The 18,712-nt window shown below is 39.1% G+C and overlaps 1 protein-coding gene across 3 annotated transcripts in view; it reads right to left on the bottom strand.

Moving 5' to 3' along the window:
• Nucleotides 1–182: 182 nt before the first annotated feature.
• Nucleotides 183–18,712, bottom strand: part of LOC117290170 (AP-1 complex subunit beta-1-like) — a 38,369-nt gene continuing 19,839 nt past the window's right edge. Inside the window, exons 1-19 of one of the 3 annotated variants that reach the window (XM_033771426.1) lie at nt 18,568–18,668; nt 17,322–17,496; nt 16,443–16,578; nt 15,398–15,643; nt 14,819–14,943; nt 14,022–14,157; nt 13,137–13,291; nt 12,452–12,668; nt 11,270–11,448; nt 10,634–10,835; nt 9,997–10,253; nt 9,255–9,483; nt 8,761–8,913; nt 8,282–8,427; nt 7,247–7,461; nt 5,346–5,348; nt 3,885–3,968; nt 3,112–3,266; nt 183–1,980 (exon numbers count right to left, since the gene is read on the bottom strand). In XM_033771426.1, coding sequence (XP_033627317.1) covers nt 1,906–1,980; nt 3,112–3,266; nt 3,885–3,968; nt 5,346–5,348; nt 7,247–7,461; nt 8,282–8,427; nt 8,761–8,913; nt 9,255–9,483; nt 9,997–10,253; nt 10,634–10,835; nt 11,270–11,448; nt 12,452–12,668; nt 13,137–13,291; nt 14,022–14,157; nt 14,819–14,943; nt 15,398–15,643; nt 16,443–16,578; nt 17,322–17,464 — 2,856 coding nt within the window. In that variant the 5' untranslated portion in view covers nt 17,465–17,496; nt 18,568–18,668 and the 3' untranslated portion in view covers nt 183–1,905. Of the gene's footprint in view, nt 1,981–3,111; nt 3,267–3,884; nt 3,969–5,345; nt 5,349–7,246; nt 7,462–8,281; nt 8,428–8,760; nt 8,914–9,254; nt 9,484–9,996; nt 10,254–10,633; nt 10,836–11,269; nt 11,449–12,451; nt 12,669–13,136; nt 13,292–14,021; nt 14,158–14,818; nt 14,944–15,397; nt 15,644–16,442; nt 16,579–17,321; nt 17,497–18,567; nt 18,669–18,712 lie in introns of those variants that run through there. The other 2 variants (XM_033771427.1, XM_033771429.1) reach the window with 2 other exon arrangements.

Consider the following 18,712-nt stretch of genomic DNA (forward strand, 5'->3'; position numbering starts at 1 on the left):
AGGCAATGATGTATAAACAAATTATCAGGAAGACCATAGCTAAAAGCCACGATCACAGGGGGGGGGGGGGGTTGGGGATGGACACATGGAGATATGAATACCTATGAAAATGTGGTTATAAAAAAATTGCATATTTGGATTGTAGGCCACACGAGGGGGCAGTAAATACCCGACACTGGACGAGCATGATCGCCAAACGTAACTTTTAATAAAAATATACCACAATCTTACCGCGACCTATCCTAGCTGTTAAGACTTTTGACTAGCCTGCCCCCACAGCGACATTATTAAAGATTTCCATCATAGAGTTTAGCTACTAGGGTTTATTCATTCATTTTAATACTTTTACAATAGTTTACCATATTAATAATATACAATATGCGGGGTCGAAGACTACAAAGACATTCAATTTCTAAAGTAATAATTAAGCACATAATAGTTAAGGTTAGGAACAGCATAAAATGATGGTCCATAGGCAGATCCAAATCCAGAATGGGAATTTGAAAAGGTGTGAGGGGGAACCCCTTAAAGCAGTATAAAATGTGGAGCATTGCCCTTTAATGGTCCTAAATCTGCCGTTTGGAATGGCACAACATTATTCAATGTTGGTATAAAACTGCTTTATAGACGTTCTCTCAACATAGTTGTTACATTTTGGTATTCTTAATATGCTGTTTTTAACCTTGATTCAAGAGCACATTGGATCCTGATTTTTTAATCATATAAATTTGGGAATGATATAATCATCTATGATAAGGGTCGCAATCCACAATGTGACAAAAACCAATATTCAAAAATGATTTTTTTTTTCTTCTTCAAAAGCCGTTGTTTAAGCACAGAAGTTTCCATATACAAATAAATCTCAGGCAGTGAGAAACAATAGTATTTTGTCTATAAATCCAACTCAAATTCACTGAGCAGCACTTCAGGGCTGAATAATGGGTTTGAGTTGAGAATTGCTGAATCCCAAACTCTGAGAGCACTGTTTTCTTCATGATTACAAAACAGTGTGCCAACACTTTTATGCGCAAATATTTGCAGAACACCAAGCATGCATTATATGAAAAGAGCCTTCATAATGCCAAGCTCACAAAGGAAAACCCAATGACCCGGCACCACAAATAAGTGGCATTTCATTTGATATACAGGAATTCTACTGATGCAGAGTTGTGTTATGAACTAGATATGGAGGTGTCCACAGTATTGTTACATGTGTTTACATAACATAGTTGTATATAATTACAGAACAGTTTAAATGGATTTTCAGAATCACCATTATGTGGCTTGATCTGAAGGATGATTCTACAGTGTACAGGAGTACTATATGCAAATATTTTATGGGGTATAATGTGTATTACAAAGAACACTCCCAGACTTTGTTTCTTGATTTTTGAGAAATATACACAACTAAAAAATGTATAAGTGCGAGAAACTTTGCAACAACTTGTTTTTAACAGGTCATTTCAATTCTGAGCAAACACCTAACTTCTTATACAGTCGTAGCTTAACTGTGTTTTTCTTATAATTTTGGTTTAAATAAAGACAAATTGACTGGGCTGGGATTTGAACCTGCAATCTCCAGATGAATGTGCCAGTGGTCTAACACAAAACTTACTATATTTACCCCAATGTTGGGGATCTCCCTTTTCTATCAATATCTTAATATGGGGGTGCCAGACAGAGGCTATTCAAACTGTAGCTGCCTTATAACCAGGGATCAAGGGATGGGTAGTGAGAGGGTGGAGGCACAAGGCATCAACACAATTTAATATCTAACATTGAAACAAGGATATTTGGTTACCACTAAATAAAAAACAGGTGAGCAGTAGTCCCGTTTTCAAAGTGTCCCAGCCCGCTATATCATGATATACACAGACAAACAAGATTACTGGCTGAGCGGCTTCTTCAATTCTGCAGAATGGCTTTGTAACTCACATGGACCATTTGGGAAATGTCTACCAGTTGACACTTCAAAGAAAGCTGCAAACAAATACAAAAACAAAATATTCATTTGTTATTTTGAATTGAAACCTACAAAACGTTTACAATGAAAAACTTTCATGAAATGGTGAAGCAAAAGCCTAACTCAACACCCTTGCTCTGGTGTGAAGACAAGGACTCTCAGAAAAACAAAAAAGATAAACTATACACAGTCAAGAACCCCATGGAGAGAAGACAAGGAAGGAAGTTTCAGTTTTAGATGTTGGAGGAAACCCCAGAGAATTATTCCAGGGAAAAACCCATGCAGTCAGATTGTAACTGAAAACCAAATCAACATATAGTGCCCCTGGTATGATTCGAATCGGGTCTTAAAGCAGGAAGTACATGTAGAGGAAAGATACCACTAGGCCGACCAGACAACCTGACCACATTCCCATGTATAAAACACATCTAGTTCACTAGTTCGCAGTACAGCAGAACCAAACAAAACATGCTGTTGGGTTTTGATGGGTGGGGAGGGTTAGGTTTAAAGATTCAAACAGTGATTTCCTGATCCCATGTTTGAAAGCACATCTAGTTCACTAGTTCGCAGTACAGCAGAACCAAACAAAACATGCTGTTGGGTTTTGATGGGTGGGGAGGGTTAGGTTTAAAGATTCAAACAGTGATTTCCTGATCCCATGTTTGAAAGCACATCTAGTTCACTAGTTCGCAGTACAGCAGAACCAAACAAAACATGCTGTTGGGTTTTGATGGGTGGGGAGGGTTAGGTTTAAAGATTCAAACAGTGATTTCCTGATCCCATGTTTGAAAGCACATCTAGTTCACTAGTTCGCAGTACAGCAGAACCAAACAAAACATGCTGTTGGGTTTTGATGGGTGGGGAGGGTTAGGTTTAAAGATTCAAACAGTGATTTCCTGATCCCATGTTTGAAAGCACATCTAGTTCACTAGTTCGCAGTACAGCAGAACCAAACAAAACATGCTGTTGGGTTTTGATGGGTGGGGAGGGTTAGGTTTAAAGATTCAAACAGTGATTTCCTGATCCCATGTTTGAAAGCACATCCAGTTCACTAGTCCGCAGTATAACAGAACCTAATAAATCATGCTGTTTGATTTTGATGGGTTGGGGAGGGTAAGGGCTAAAGAGTCAAACAAAGCAATGCTCACCGTCGCTGACGAAACTCCTGGCTGCATCTTCAGCTCAATCAGAACCCAGATATTATTGGGCAACTTCAGTGACTGGTACAGCATGTCTTGGCCATCCAAGTGCCGTCTTGCTACAGTGAAGATGTTGTTGGTTTGTAATTTCTGCACCACTTCATCTGTTGAAATAAAGAACAGCAAATTTTACATCCCCTATACAATAATGGTAAACAGACCGTACAGTGAGAGCATGCCGAGTGCCTAAGCTTTTTGTAAAGTAGCCCACTAGGCTAGTAAACTGTGCGCTTTAAATGCCCCCAGGATATTTTCAGTGGCACAGATTTGAAAAATGTACTATCATAAATGTATCTTTCTGATGTTATATTGGTAGCGATCACAACCACTTGAATAAATGATTCATGAAAACTATCCAAACAGGCCTGGAATTACACACAGGCCATGGAAGTCATGCCTCTGTTGCCCCTGGTCTTTTCCTTGGCACCTTTCAGAAATGTTCCCGTTGACTTTAAGATTTTCCAATGGAAGTACCCTTTGCAAAATGAAAGTGGCCTTGCCCATTCAACATAGTCAAAGATGAATTTCCAGGCCTGTCCAAACCATATTTCTTCAAAAATCCTTTCTCAAAGTAGATTCAATAGCTACACTGCTTCTCACCCCCAAAATTGTTCAAGATCAATAATTGTTGGTGTGTTTAACCATCTCTGGCCCTACCTTTAGTATATTGCAGTCAAAATTAACATAAATAAAACGAAATGTCACAAAGACCTAAATCTTACCAGCAGTCATTGGTACTTCAATTGGAAACTGGACTTCATTCGCTGCAGGTAGCTTCTGCCACTCCGTCAGAAAATCACGCTTTTCTGCAATAAGAGGAGACAATAATACAACGATTAATCCCTCAAGCGAATGTTTTTTTAAATTTTGTTATGCAAGTCGCCAGACACACAAGGCTTGAAGGCCACTTCAAGGTTTGGGCCACAATTATTTGTTTCCAGAGGCCGTTGCCACCTACGCCTAGGGCTGAAACAGGGTTGCCCCTTTTACAGTCTATACGGATGTAGGCTTGGGTATCATCAATCCGAAGCCTGGCCGGCAGAACAGAACGCACTACCTCCACAATTTTATGTAGCAAGTGTCAAGACCGGGATTGGAACCCACACTCTCTGCTGATCAAACACCAGAGCCTGAATCCGGTGCTCTTAACCGCTCTTGAAGTCAGAGCACATACTAGTCATGATCACTGATCTTTACTAGGTTGGAGAGCTAGTCTCTCTACAAGGAGCTCTAACGTCTATAAGAAACAAAGTACACTGACTTCACCAATCTTGAGATTTATAACACAAAGGTTTGCACGCTAGAAGGTTAAGAATCAAAGAAGAGGGAAAAGAAATACAGTTTGCTACCAAAGGTTCTGGGTTTAGAATCAAAGGTGAATATATAAATCAAAACAACAGGAAAGAAATCAATGACATTATTAGCTGTGAGAAACATGCACCGCACAGCAATGTTGTGAGTAGGGCTCCCTGTATTGGTTGCGAGTAGGGCTCCCTCTGTTGGTTATGACTAGAGCTCTCTATGTGTTACACGTAGGAGTAGGGCTCCCTCTATGGGTTGTTAAACCCTCATATTAAAGCATACTCAAAGGTGCCACAAAATATCACATGTGCTGCACACAATGTTGCAGTGACCCAATGCCACATATTCATGTCATTGGATTTGTATGCATAGTTGATCAGTGCCACAAATTGCCACGAGAGAAAGTGACCAAGGTTGATAGTTATTCTTATCTCAACCAACAGCGGCCCAAGTTCCATTGCAACTGAGCATAGCTGGTGGCTTCTCCAGTTAACCATAGCATTTTGCACAGCTCTTATCTACAATGTATACATGAGCATGCGTGTGCCTAAAAAAAAACACTATTGTGGCATAGGAAACACACTAATAGTAGGAAGGTTAATGAGTTGTGGTTGTCTCTGACGACGAACATGTTTAACTAAATAATGAATCTCTAAAAAGCCACAGAAACCACCTGAATTTCAGCATAAGAAAATGCAAACTTTGATGTTTGGTGTCCCCTTCATTGCCCCATGATAAGTGCCAAGGCCAAAAGGTGTGAGCCCCTTTAAGAATGACTATAGAAATCATATTGGGATGTACATTACAATGGAGGAATCATTTAGGAAGCTTTAAAGGGGCACAGAGGTGTTTGTTTTACCTCCATTGGTGATCGTTCTTACCTTCTGTTAAGATAAAATGCAAGCAGCAGCCAAAGGAAAATAAAGTTTTTTTTTAATAACATGGATCATCTGAAAATGTGCACAGGGATTTTGACAGCAAAACAAAAACACAATGTGTACAGATGGGGATTAAAGGGCAGGATTAAGCAAGAACGAGCTGAGGATTAAGGAAGTAAAAACTAAAGGGAATATGAGCTGAAGTTTGATTTTTAAAAAGCTACAAAGGAAATTCAACACACACATTTTAAGTTGCATATTGCTTAAATTAAAACACCATTGCGTTAAAGGCAGTGGACACTATTGGTAATTGTCAAAGACTAGCCTTCACAGTTGGTGTATCTCAACATATGCATAAAATAACAAACCTGTGAAAATTTGAGCTCAATCGGTCATCAAAGTTGCGAGATAATAATGAAACAAGAAAACACCCTTGTCACAAGAAGTTGTGTGCGTTTAGATGGTTGATTTCAAGACCGCAAGTTCTAAACTTGAGGTCTCGAAATCAAATTCGTGGAAAATTACTTCTTTCTCGAAAACTATGGCACTTCAGAGGGAGCCGTTTCTCACAATGTTTTATACCATCAACCTCTCCCCATTACTCGTCACCAAGAAAGGTTTTATGCAAATAAATATTTTGAGTAACTACCAATAGCGTCCACTGCATTTAATACATAATCAGTACATTGTCATGATAGTTCAGGAGTTCACAGTGTAATTAAGAAACAAAATAATTAACAGTAAAACAGTAGTTGCACTTCTTAAGAAAGATCTGAAGGCATGTTTGACCATCACATCCATGAGGGAGTACAGGGAATCACGACTCATATAATTTGTTGATTTTGGAGGATTTAGGCAGTAGACAAACACAACTCAATGGGAGACTTTCTGGTACGATAGAGGGCAGCAGACTTACCGGGTAAATCCATTGTTCTCAGAATTATGCGCATGTTCAGAACTACGTAAACAATGGAAATTTACCCGGTATGTCTGCTGCCATCTAGCGTTGGAAAGTCTCCTATTCAGTTGATTTGGGGAGAATTCAGTAAGGATTGCCCCCCCCCAAAAAAAAAGGCTATTACTGGGTTAAGCATTCCAGTTATATCAAGTTTGAACAATTTGGTGCCAAGTGATATAGGAGAAGAGTATATTGTACGATTAGGCCACACTTTAACCAACGTATTCATCAGGGAGATTTGTACAATAATAAGGAAGATAACAATTACACTCAACATAGGATGGACAAAGTTTTGTGAATCTGGATGAGTTTCAAGTTGGTTCATCGGAACAAGGAAAGATTTGTGTATTTTAAGAGGACTTTCTGCAGAACCAGGGAAACTCAGCAGCTCTGAGTTTGTAAGATTAAAATGATTGATTTCATGTTTTATTCAAAAAGGAATATAACCCATCACCCTGGGAAAGGGTTACAACAACATACTATAATATCTTCAACATACTATAATATCTTCAACATACTATAATATCTTCAACATACTATAATATCTTCAACATACTATAATATCTTCAACATACTATAATATCTTCAAGTATGCGCTAATCCTCCAATCAGATTTGCAGAATGGAGTGGTGATATCAACCTGTATTGCACGGCTAATATTAAGCTACCTGCGTCTTGTGTGATCTATTTCACGCGTCAACTTTACTTAAAGATAAATACGTTATCACACGCACGCTCGTGGAAATACAGACAAAAATAGCGCTTCTGCATCCCATATCCAACTAGGCCTTCGGCCTCGATAGATATGTGACGCAGAAGCGTTATATTTTTCCGTATTCCACTGGCGCTTGTGTGATAACTTATATTATGGCAATATTAGTTGGTTTGAAATTGTAGTGATATTTTAATGAATTTGCACTAAGTACATGTAGTTTGATTCACTCACCCATTTCGCCAGTCTCTAGGAACAGTGCATTGATGGAAGCTAGAGCACTGAAATACATGACATCAATGTTGTTTTTGACTGCAACCTGAAGGCTTGCAATGGGCTCCATACGCTGTACAGGGCCGTTGGAATTCAGTGGTAACGTCACATCTAAAGATTGGTTCATGTTGAGTGGACTCGGAACGTTCAATGGTTGAGCTGGCACTAAACCAAAGCTGCAAATGTAGAAATAATGGTTATAACAAAGTCTATTGTGTGAGATACATTTAAGGTTTTTACAAAATCAAGAATTTTTAATAGCCATTGGACACTTTCTGAACAGAACAAAAATTTAAAGTTCACAGTTTTACAAATAACTTACAGGGTTTACAGAAGGTAGTTGTGAAAAACTTCCCTTGAAATATTATTCCATGAAATGCTTTACATTTTGAGAAAACATTAAAACAATTATCAATTCTCGATATCGAGAATAACTGATTTATTTTAAACACATGTCATGACATGGCGAAACAAGGGTGGGTTTTCGCATTATTTTCTCCCGACTCAGTTGACCGATTGAGCCTAACTTTTCACAGGTTAAGTCTTTAAAATATAAAAAAATGTGATACACGAAGTGTGGGCCCTTGGACAATACTGTTTCCCGAGGTTGTGCGATTGCTTTAAATCGCCTTGTCTCCTCAGATTCAAAGCTATTACCTAATTGAGATACAACACATTTGCTTGATGCCTCTTGTGCAAAGTTAGTATTGTTTTAATGATGGAAATCAATTTTTTTTTATACTGATTTGGCTCACCCTGGGTAGATAAAGAAAATAAATAAGGTTCTATGCCGTTACAAAATTGTGACAATGTGTTTGCTTGTTCTCTTGTTCTAGTGACGATGAAAATACAAAGTCAAGACTAAAAGTTTTTGCAAAGTATCTCTTGTGCGAGATCAATACAATCACAACATCACAACATCACAACATCACAACATCACAACATCAAGATACAACGCTGTTGCACTTTAATGCAGTAATATTAACTATTTCTCACCTGTTCTTATTGAGCTGTATTGCAAACTGACTCATCTGTTGCATGGCTTTATTGGTTAATGTCATGTCCATGCAGAGTTGACCTTGCCGGCGACTGAACGTCCCCTTGATCTCTAGACCCTTGCCTTTAGAGGCTGCAAGCCATTCCTGAATGAAGATAATTACATGGTATGTCAAACTTGTGTATTGTACAATTTGCTGCTTCAGAAAATACAAAATATTTATTTGATTTGGGATTGAGCAAAACAAAAATGATTAGCACAGCGATTTTAGATAACTCAGGTGGTTGAGCGCTCAGTTGATACAGTGTGGGCACGTTGATCCGAAGGTCGTTGGTTCAAAACTGTTTCTTTGGTCAACCCAAAAATTATTTCAAATCTACCTGTTGAGTTTCCCTTGTGGGTTTTTATTCAAAATATTTTTTTTTTTGACAAATAAAAGCAACAAGTTTTGACAACGAAATCACGGAAAACCACTTACTGTTTTTGGTTCGACGTACATGCCTGGTACCAGACCAGGTCCCGCAGCCAGACTGAAGATATCTCCTAGGGCACCCATTGTGCCCATGCTACCACCACCACCCATCATTGGTTGTTGTTGTGGTACTGGTTGACCCATGGCTGGACCTCCGATCTGTTGCACAAAAAACAAAGTACACTTACAACATAAGCAACCTCAACTCTGGAAATTTATGTCAAATTGAATAATATTTATTTATTTATAAAAACAAAAGTATTTAGCGCATTATCTAATAACATTTTTCAAAACAAATACACTTACAACATATGCAAACCTCAACTCAAGAAGTTTGTGCACTAACTTATCTAAACTGCTTGTCCACAACACCCTATACTTGACAACTTATTCTTGACAAAATGGAGTTCTTCATGTTTCCTTTTTAAACAAAACATTTGTTCCTGTGACCTTCTATACAGAAGAAAAGGACAGGACAGGCTTTTGATAGAGAAACTTACCAGGCTATCTAGACCTCCTCCGATTAAGTCCAGGCTACCACCACCCATCATGGGTTGTGCTGTCATGGCAGACATAGGAGGTGTAGGAGCAGGGGGACCCAAGTCCATACCAAGTAGATCCCCAATGAGATCACTTTGGTGGATAGGCTGGGCCTCCGGAATGATTGTGGTGGCTGGCGTGGCTGGCATTGCTGCAGCAGTCTCACTCTCAGGGGATGTGGAACCAGACCTAAGGTCAAAACGGCAAATTTATTTATTTCAAACAGTCAAACAACTTGATATACTGTGGAAATCTCACCCCCCCCCAAAAAAAAAAAAAAAAAAAAACCTAGCAGTTTCTTGGTGCAATTAAATTGGACCAACTTTCAGAGTTTGTGTTGAAAGGGTTGATTAAATCTGCTCCATTCAAAGTGCATTTGTATTGGTAACAACGACCAAATGAACTTGTGAACAAAATAAAGTTTGGGAAGGACCAAGGTGCTTTCTTCGTGAGGGCTAGTCAAAATCCACCAGCCTGTGCCAGACTCGACACTTCTTAATTTAAAAATACCAACCCAAATTACTTAGACCAATTACTACGTGCAGGCAAGTCAGTACAAAGATATAGGAGAATGTTTTCTTTCTGGTACCTACAAAAAAAGGTAACTTCTTGATTTGAAAAAAGCACTTGTTTCTGTCAGTAACTGCTTGATATAACAACATTGTACGAGAATTGAAAGAGGAAGACCCTGGTGAGACTTACCCTGGTGTTCGTGTTGGTAGAACTCTTCTTGTTGCATTGCGACCCTCCACGAATGCACTCGGTGGTTTGTGGTAGACAGAGGCCAGGCTACCAATGTAACATATGAGTTCATCCAGCAAGGTTGGCTCAATGAGATCTGTCTCCTCTGAGATAAGAGGTTTGTTGGCGAGGACGACATCCTTAGCAGCCGCTGGGTCTGTTGAGAGAAGGCGCCAGTAGATGTAGCCACGGTCTCGGAGATCAGGGTTGTCGCTGTCCTGTAAACAAATAGATAGATAATTAATCATCTTTACATGTTTAAGTATAGAATTTTCTAAGCTACACAACAAATAAATTTTGATGTCACATATATGTCACCATGTTAAATGGAAATATTAAATCAGAACCCTGCTTTTGCAGATACTTTTGTATATGGAACAAACATACTGAACACGAATGCTTTGAAATTTAATTCCATTTTTTTTTACAAAATTTTGCCTAAATTAAAGTCAAACCAAACATTAATCCTACTTAAAGATGAAACTATAATCCCACTGCTGCACCCACTTTTGCTCAAAGGTTCGTGAATTACATCAGTTTGTTTCCCCACGTACTATCACATTCTAAGAAGACCTTGAAATCCCCCTTTTGCACCCACCTGTGTCGCAAGACTCAACACCTGTTGTACCAACTCCTGAGTATCTGTTGGACGTTTGAGGAACAGCTTAACAATGGCAGTCAAGAGCTGAAGCTGCACCTGTGTGTTCTCATCATGGAACCCTTCCAGGAAACTCTCCAGGAGCTCATCAGCGTTGTCAATTCGCTCAGCGTATTCTCCGATAATCCAAATCATGGAAGCTCTAGAAATTCCAACAGCACAGGTTTAATTGTTTGAAAGACTACACCCTGAAAACCAAATAGCTTTTTATCCCCAAGATTCTTTTTAGGAACCAATGCACACATTTTGACAGGCCTCTACTTAACCCGTGGAACCCACTGCAATGCAGTGAAGCCCTGTGTTTTTGCAAGGTTTTCAGGACTTTACATTTTCTTTTATAGAAGTGCACCTTACCAGAGGAAAACTGTTGTTCCCCTTCAAGACTGAAGTTGAAGGCCTGTTTTGAAGTTTCAATCTTCTAATTAAAAAAAAAACTAAACAAACCCAAAAGTTTCTAAATAGGCTTAATGCTTGATTGAATAACATGTACAGAAACTAACCATCTAAGACAATTTATTCCATATCTCCATAGGTCAAACACTTCTTGTCAAGTTACAAATGGCATATCCGTCTTACCGAGCCTCAGGTTCATCTAAAGTGTCCAGGTTCTCACACAATGTTGCGATAATACTCTCATATTTATTGGGGTACTTGCGGAAGATGTCCTTGATCACAACAATGGCTTCCTGGACCACATAATTGACCTTTGTCTGGATGAGGTCAAGGAGAGTGCTCACACACCGCTCAGCAGATTGCTGCAGTAGAAAAAACAAGTTATCGTTGCGTAAGTGCACAACAACCACGTATTTCCTTAATCAGAATTTACATTACGTAAGTTTGAGAGTGTTAAAAGGTTGTACCTCGCTTAAAATAACCCAGATGTTCACACAAAAGCAGTAGGCACTGAGATACAATGATATTGCGTGAAATATTTTTGTGAAAGACATGACGTTGTTGTACAATCGAGATACAAAGTTGTTGCACAGACGCAACATTACGGAAGTTCGAGAAACAACCGCCTTAAACACTTCCTCAACAACCGTCTCCCACATCCCAATAAGTACAAACAACTACTTAAATCTTTCGCATTTTATTTAATATAACAATTGTGGAATATACAATTCTATCATTGCACTCTCCAGCCAAACTGTTTCAAAACACCACAGGATACTGTGAGTCCGCTGTACACAAGTACAGAACTTTCACTGAACTCGGGAAAGTACCGCGTATACAATGCTTACACACATCAGTGTAAGGGTAAATACAAATAATATAAGTCACAAGTTTTTCACATGATACCAGCCATATAAACTCATGAAACCCATGTACCCAATGCTAGCCTAAAAAGTATGTGGTACTGTGTGTAGAAGGGTGCACAGTAAACTTGGGCAATATCACGATATTATCGAATATCGCGATACTAATTTGGAAACGATTTCGATATCGGATCGATTTGGTTTAATCAAAATATCGATATATCGCGATATCGATTAAGTATCGCGATATCGATTAAGTATCGCGATACCGCGATGTATTTGCTAGCTGAGACATCGTGCACCCCATAGGTTTGGAGTAAAACCAGAAGAATAGGTCATTAGAACACCTCTCTTATGCTTTTCACTGGGAGTTTGAAGACTGATGATGTCAAACTTAATTAATCGCGATTATATCGAATATCGCGATATATTGTCGGCGATATATCGTGAATAAAATAAATCAATATCGCCCAAGCTTAATACAAAGTGTGCTCTAACTCACCTCAACTTTGATGGCACAACGTCCGATAGCTCGTACTGACTTGCGGACAAAGTCAACGTCAACCTCTGTAGCATACTCCTTGAGCTCAGCCAGGACCTGGGCGATGTTAGCCTGGGAAGCCAGACGGATCATGATGTCCAGCTTCTCAAGCTTAACATAGATGGGATCGTTGTACTTGACGAAGAACACTTTCATTTCATGCTTCAGGATCTCTGCCCTGTTTGGATGAACAAGAAACAAAATGAAGACAAAAACAAAAACATGAAGAGGTGTGTGAGTTTTGAGGCATTGCATATTGAAGTATTGGTGTATATTCGCTTTGCACCCTCCAACCACAGTTCTCCTTTCAGAGAACTAAACAGAGCAGTTACTGACTCTACCCTAAAACCTCTGAATCCTAAATAGACCAACATGTCTCACACTCTTCAGTCTCCCAACGATTACTAGAGAAAGCTAGTCGAAATGTTGAGACATATTAGGAATTTGCTCTGCGTCAGTGAAGTTAACAATGGAAGTCCCCTTGATACACCAAGCGAAAATAGTGGCCCTGTCCGAATTTCTAAATAGTGGCCCTGGCCGATTTCCTACCAGGCCCAGGTGGCAAGTTCTTTTCAAAACTTAAGTAGTCTGAAGTAGAATTCTGAAATCTACAGACTAGCAAGACTAGTTTCTGAAAGACACTAACCTCTTCTGTACAATCAGATTGATGTTTCTGAGGGCTACATACTGCACTTCAGGCTCAGCAGAGAGTAGGGTAACAAGAGGGGGAGCTAGCTTCCTGGTTAGGGTGGTCAGGTACTCCCCATCAACTGGCATCATCTCCATGAACTTCATCAGGACCTATTGAGGTAACAATACGGTAGTTTATGATTCAATGCTAAAATAATAATAATAGCTACTGGCTTACAAGTAACTAATTGTTTATAACACAAACAACAGCACATTTAGCGTCAACAACAGGATGAATGAATAGGAAACTAGAAGAAATGTTCAGTTGTAGACGCTGGAGGAAAACTATAAGAAGAAATTTTTCATGCCGAAAAACTCCTCATATCGAAATGTTGTTGAATCACTCTCTCCAATACAACATTCCTTTAATAGAAGGGAATAGTTTATTAAAAATCTTATACATTATCAACAGCTGCAGAGCTTCTTAACAAGTCAGTTTGTATGGTTATTCATTCTTGGAGTAATTACAAAAGGTATACCCTCCTTTTAACAATGTACAGTTTGGGTTAAATAAGATACCAAGCCTGATATTCTTGGACTAACATGACTAAGGCAATGGGGGAATTGCCTCCATGCGCATTGCCTTGGTTCCTTTTTAAAATAGAAATGTCCTTCACAGCAGTGCCCTTCAATAGGAACTTTAGTTAGCAGGCCAGATACTTCACGGAGGCAACGAAGGCGATTGCCTCCGTGTCCCCTGGTCATTGCCTTGGTGCCCTTAAAATGCTCCAATACAAATTTGCAATTTCATCATAGGGTGCCCTTAACCAAGAAGAAAATGCCTTGGTGCCCTTGCCCTTTCAAAAACGAAGCATACAGGCCTGAGTTAGTCCACACGCACCTTAACAGCTGAGAGCACCACAGCAGCGTTAGCATGAGCCAGTCTGGGAGTGACTCGTTCACAGATACTTTGAGCCTCTCGGTCATCTTTAGGAGTGTAGTTGGACAGAGAATCCAAGATGAAGATCTGACCCCATCTAAACAAAGAAAGTTACAAACTCCATTTAGTCTCCTTTTGAGTTTATAAAAACTGATTTATCTTAAATCTTCCTGGTAATGACACCAAGGGATCAAGAAAAGCATTTTTCCGTAGGCTTGAAGTATCCAAAAATAGAGGAAAACCAACAGAATCAGGTAGGACTGAAAACCCAATCCACAAGCAAGACTCTGGTCTGAGGTGAAATTTGAACTGGTGTCGACAGAGGTGAAGGGCAGGGAAAGAATCCACTGTGCCAACCTGATCCCCCAAGTATACCAGTGCATGAAATTACGTTTATAAATAGGCCCCTTGCATTGTCTGCCATCATTGATGAAACGTGCCAGCATGAAAGGCTATTATTGGCGGAGATCTTGTGCAGCATGCAAGTACGTGCAGCATGCAAGTACGCCCTTCGCATGACTCTCAGCTACAAGCATAATGCATAATACGCAAGCACAATTCACCACTTTTTTATTGTTTCGTCATCAAAGATGGCGGTCATTGACGTCAAGTGCAATCCTTCTATATGAAGGTATATGAGCTGGGGTCGACAAGAGTGGAAGAAACCAGGTCAACTTGACCCTAAAGCTCAACTTGGGCTACATTGTTTGGTACATATAGTCAATGATAACAAAAGGGAATGTGCGGGCCAAACTTACTCTGTGCACTCATTCAATGCAGTCAGCAGTTTATTAATGGTTTGAGAATTCAGGTCGAACAGGGTAGTGCCAGATGGGGAGGCATCGTTGATTTCAGACAGGGCTGCCACGGCATTAGCGACCACCTAAAACAAAAGGAAATAGTTACATCAAGCTCTGGTGTTTCTGATCAGCAGTGTGTGGGTTGGAGTCCCAGTCGTGACACTTGTGTCCATAAGCAAGACACTTTACCATTGCTTTGTCCTTTGGATGGACAAATCCATTGGTAATTAACCAGGGCACTTATCGCAAAGAGGAGGGGGTTTGCTCCGATGTTTTCTTGTTCGATTGGCTGCATATTGCACCACAGCATCTTGTAAACCATTACATGGTGCTATGTAAAAAGGAGTAGGTCTCGTACTTTAATCCTAACCCACAATACCTTGCAGGTAATGAGCGGTTAGTATTATCATAACTTTTGTGAAGTTGATGTGAAGGCCGAAATGATAATCAGGGATAATAAAGTGAATTGAAATTAATTGAAATAATTGTTATTATACATGAGTGGAATAATTTTCGATAAGAGGTGTGACTACTCACCATTGGGTTTGATGCAGTCAAAAGGTCCCTCAGTTGATCAATAAATCCCTGATCCTCAACAAGCTGTGGGTTGATATCATACAGCTTAGCTACACATACTGCGGCAGTTTTCTGCACGTAGGGGTCTTCATCCTTCAGGCATTTACGCAGCGGGTCACACAGGTATGCTGTGATCTTATCCACTCGGATGCAGCCCATGGTGCGCACTGCTAGAGCACGAATCAGTGGGTTGGTGTCCTCGCAGTCCTATATATTATATATATTATATTATATTTATTGGTTTGTTTCATAAAAACATTACAAAGAAATGAACAGAATGACAACCGATATGGTTGAACTGCACTAGAACATGTACAGCATAAAAATTTCCTTAAAAAGAGCTAAAGGTTAAACAGTTAAAACACACAATAGATAATGAGCAAGTATTACAAACAATCAATACAACAAACAATCAATACAACAAACAATCAACCAGCACTTAACCAAAAAGATTGAGACTTGCACAAATAGACCTAATCAAAGGGACAAAAAGAAATAACAGTTGAGCTTCAGTTAGTCTTTTTATCCATATATTTCACATTTCGCAAAACCTAAATTTCTGTAGTTCTAAATGATTTTGTGTGGAGATGAAGCTACCTAAATATACAGAATATTACCTTATAAAAGATCTACTGACTCTACATCGTCTATTATTCAAAACCTTAGATGCTCAGACAGGAGGAGGAATGTCAATGATTTTCTGCTAAACATTCTATTTGTGTTCTCTACCTCCTTCAGGTCAAACTAGCCCCTTCCCCTTTTTGTTGCTTATTATCTATTTCCACTTACCTGCTCTGTTAGCCTTTAAATCCCTATATTTCACATTTAACACCGTTTTGTAGTTTTAGCCCAACAAATTGTATGAAACTGAAAAATGCCTGACAAAAATACCTTTTAAAATACATTTTAAAGTTCTACAGACTCTAAATAATCTATTATTGAAAACCTTGACACCTTGGACAGTAGGAGGGATGCTGAAGTTTTTCTGCTATTTCATTATTCTTACCTTGACGAATGTATTGACTGCCATAATAGCCATGTCAGGCTGGCTCTTGGCGTAGTTCATCAAGTAGAGATACACAAGTTTCTTCAACTCCAGGTTGTCAGTTTGCATGCAGTTCACCACATCAGGAAAGAGGGAGCTGAAATAATACAAATGTATCATAAAAATAGTATGCAGTTCTTACATTCTTTATCACACCCAAAGGCGCCTGAAAGCACTAATTACTTGGTCTCCAAGGTATGCACAGCTATACGCCTCTCTTAATATTTACGCATGACGTCATAGTTCTTACCCAAAATGAGACTATAGGCGCACGTCCGCCACCACTTGCAGTGGCTGCGCCTATGGCCTCGTTTTGGGTTAGAGTTGTCATGTACTCCATGCATAAATATTAAGAGAGGCGTATGCTCAAGATATAAGACCCATTTCCTTACAAAGCACCAAGTAACAGTTTACGAGGGCTGTGGCGCAATCTGTAGCCAAAAATACCAGAAAACACCAAGGCAAACCCTTCCTCTTAACAATAAGTGTACTGGATTATTTTACATTGTATACAAACGGGACCTTCAGCTTTACGTCCTATCCAAAGGACAAAGCAATAATTGTTTTAGTATCTTGCTTAAGGACACCACTGTGAGGAATGTAAAGACCAGGACTCAAACCCACACTCTGCTAGTCAGAAACACCAGAGCTCGAGGTCAGTGCACTGGACCGCTCAGCCACGACTTGCCTTAAGTAACTATTTCAAACACAAGAGACTTTGGCCAGAGGTACTATAGTCTTACAAAAAACAGTTTCTCAAAAAAATGTTTCAAATAACAATGTTTTGTGTTTAATTAACAACAAAAACTGGGATCTTTTTGAAGTGTTTTTTCTTCTCACCTAACATCCTTGCCGACCGTCATACTAGCGATAACTTTCTTCACAGCTTCTTTCTTCTTTTCCTTCTTGTCGCTGTTTAGGTCTGCCTTTAACTCATAGATCTCACCCTTCTTGGTCGTTGTGAAATACTTGGAATCCGTCATGATGAACTTTTGTAATTAAATCCGGGAAGAAGCTGTCATAATGAGAATTAAACAAAATTGAATAAGGGGAAAATAAGCTGGCCATTGAAAAAAATCCTCAGTACTATATGACAACATCGACTAGGAGACTCGCCTCCATGCATGATCACTACACGTACAATCCAATACTAATAGCACCAGGGCAGAGTTCACGGCTAACGAACGCTCATTATTAGACTTACAAACATAAAGACTAGGGACTTTGTATGAACGAAATAATCAGACTATGATGTATTTTATTGTCAAAATGTGACTGAAACTTGAAACTGAAAGTAATTGTTCAATTCCAATTTCAAATCCAGTTTCAACAAACAAAATCAGCAGAAAGATTTCTGTATCCTGCCACAACTTTGTTATTATTTTGTTGAGAAATAAGGGTCATCATAAATCAAGAGTATCTATTCTATTTCTAACTTACTCGTAATAAAATATGAGATAGATCATTCATGTAGATGTTTAAAATTAAAAGATTAGCAAAAAAAAGTGGTAGTATCAGGATACAGAAATCTTCCCAAAATAAACAAAAACAATCATCACAGTTCGGTGGACATGTTTCATTTTATTAAAGAAAAGTGCTAACTGCTAGCTATTGCGCTAAATACCGCGAGAATGTGATATTCCACCGTAAGCTACATGTAGGTCGACTTGACCAACCTACGCAGTTGTTTGTATTGTTTACTGTCTCGTACGCGTAACATACCGACCATAATACCCAAGCGAGTACGTACGAGTGCACGTACAAAAATAACTAACCTTGAAATCGGTTTTAAGTTAAAGCCAGATCATGTTCAATAAATGATTTATTCAACGATATTCCAATGGGAACCGTGTTTTTTATTCATTTCATTTGGTTTGGAAGCGGGTGTGTGCAAAAAATAATATTAAAAAAATAATCAAAAGTGGGTGGGTACACTGAAATTATGTTGGCTGTTTACGGAAGTCAGAACCGGCAAACCCTTGCATTAAAACGCGTATTTCAATCTACGAAAAACAAGAATAACACTCAAACGAAGTTTGTCATATAAAACAACTATCAGAGTATCAATTATTGCATACATACTTACAATAAAATTTGTAAAAACGCCGATTTCGTGTGATTTTTTTAGCAGACTAATCGGAAGTCCGACGGGCTAGAGAAAGATGGCGCTGCCCTGTCAGCATATCCCAGCATGCATTGCGCGAAGAAGCAGATTTTTAACTGGTACCTCT

Source organism: Asterias rubens, chromosome 5 (genome assembly GCF_902459465.1).
Source record: "Asterias rubens chromosome 5, eAstRub1.3, whole genome shotgun sequence".
NCBI classification, from domain to species: domain Eukaryota; kingdom Metazoa; phylum Echinodermata; class Asteroidea; order Forcipulatida; family Asteriidae; genus Asterias; species Asterias rubens.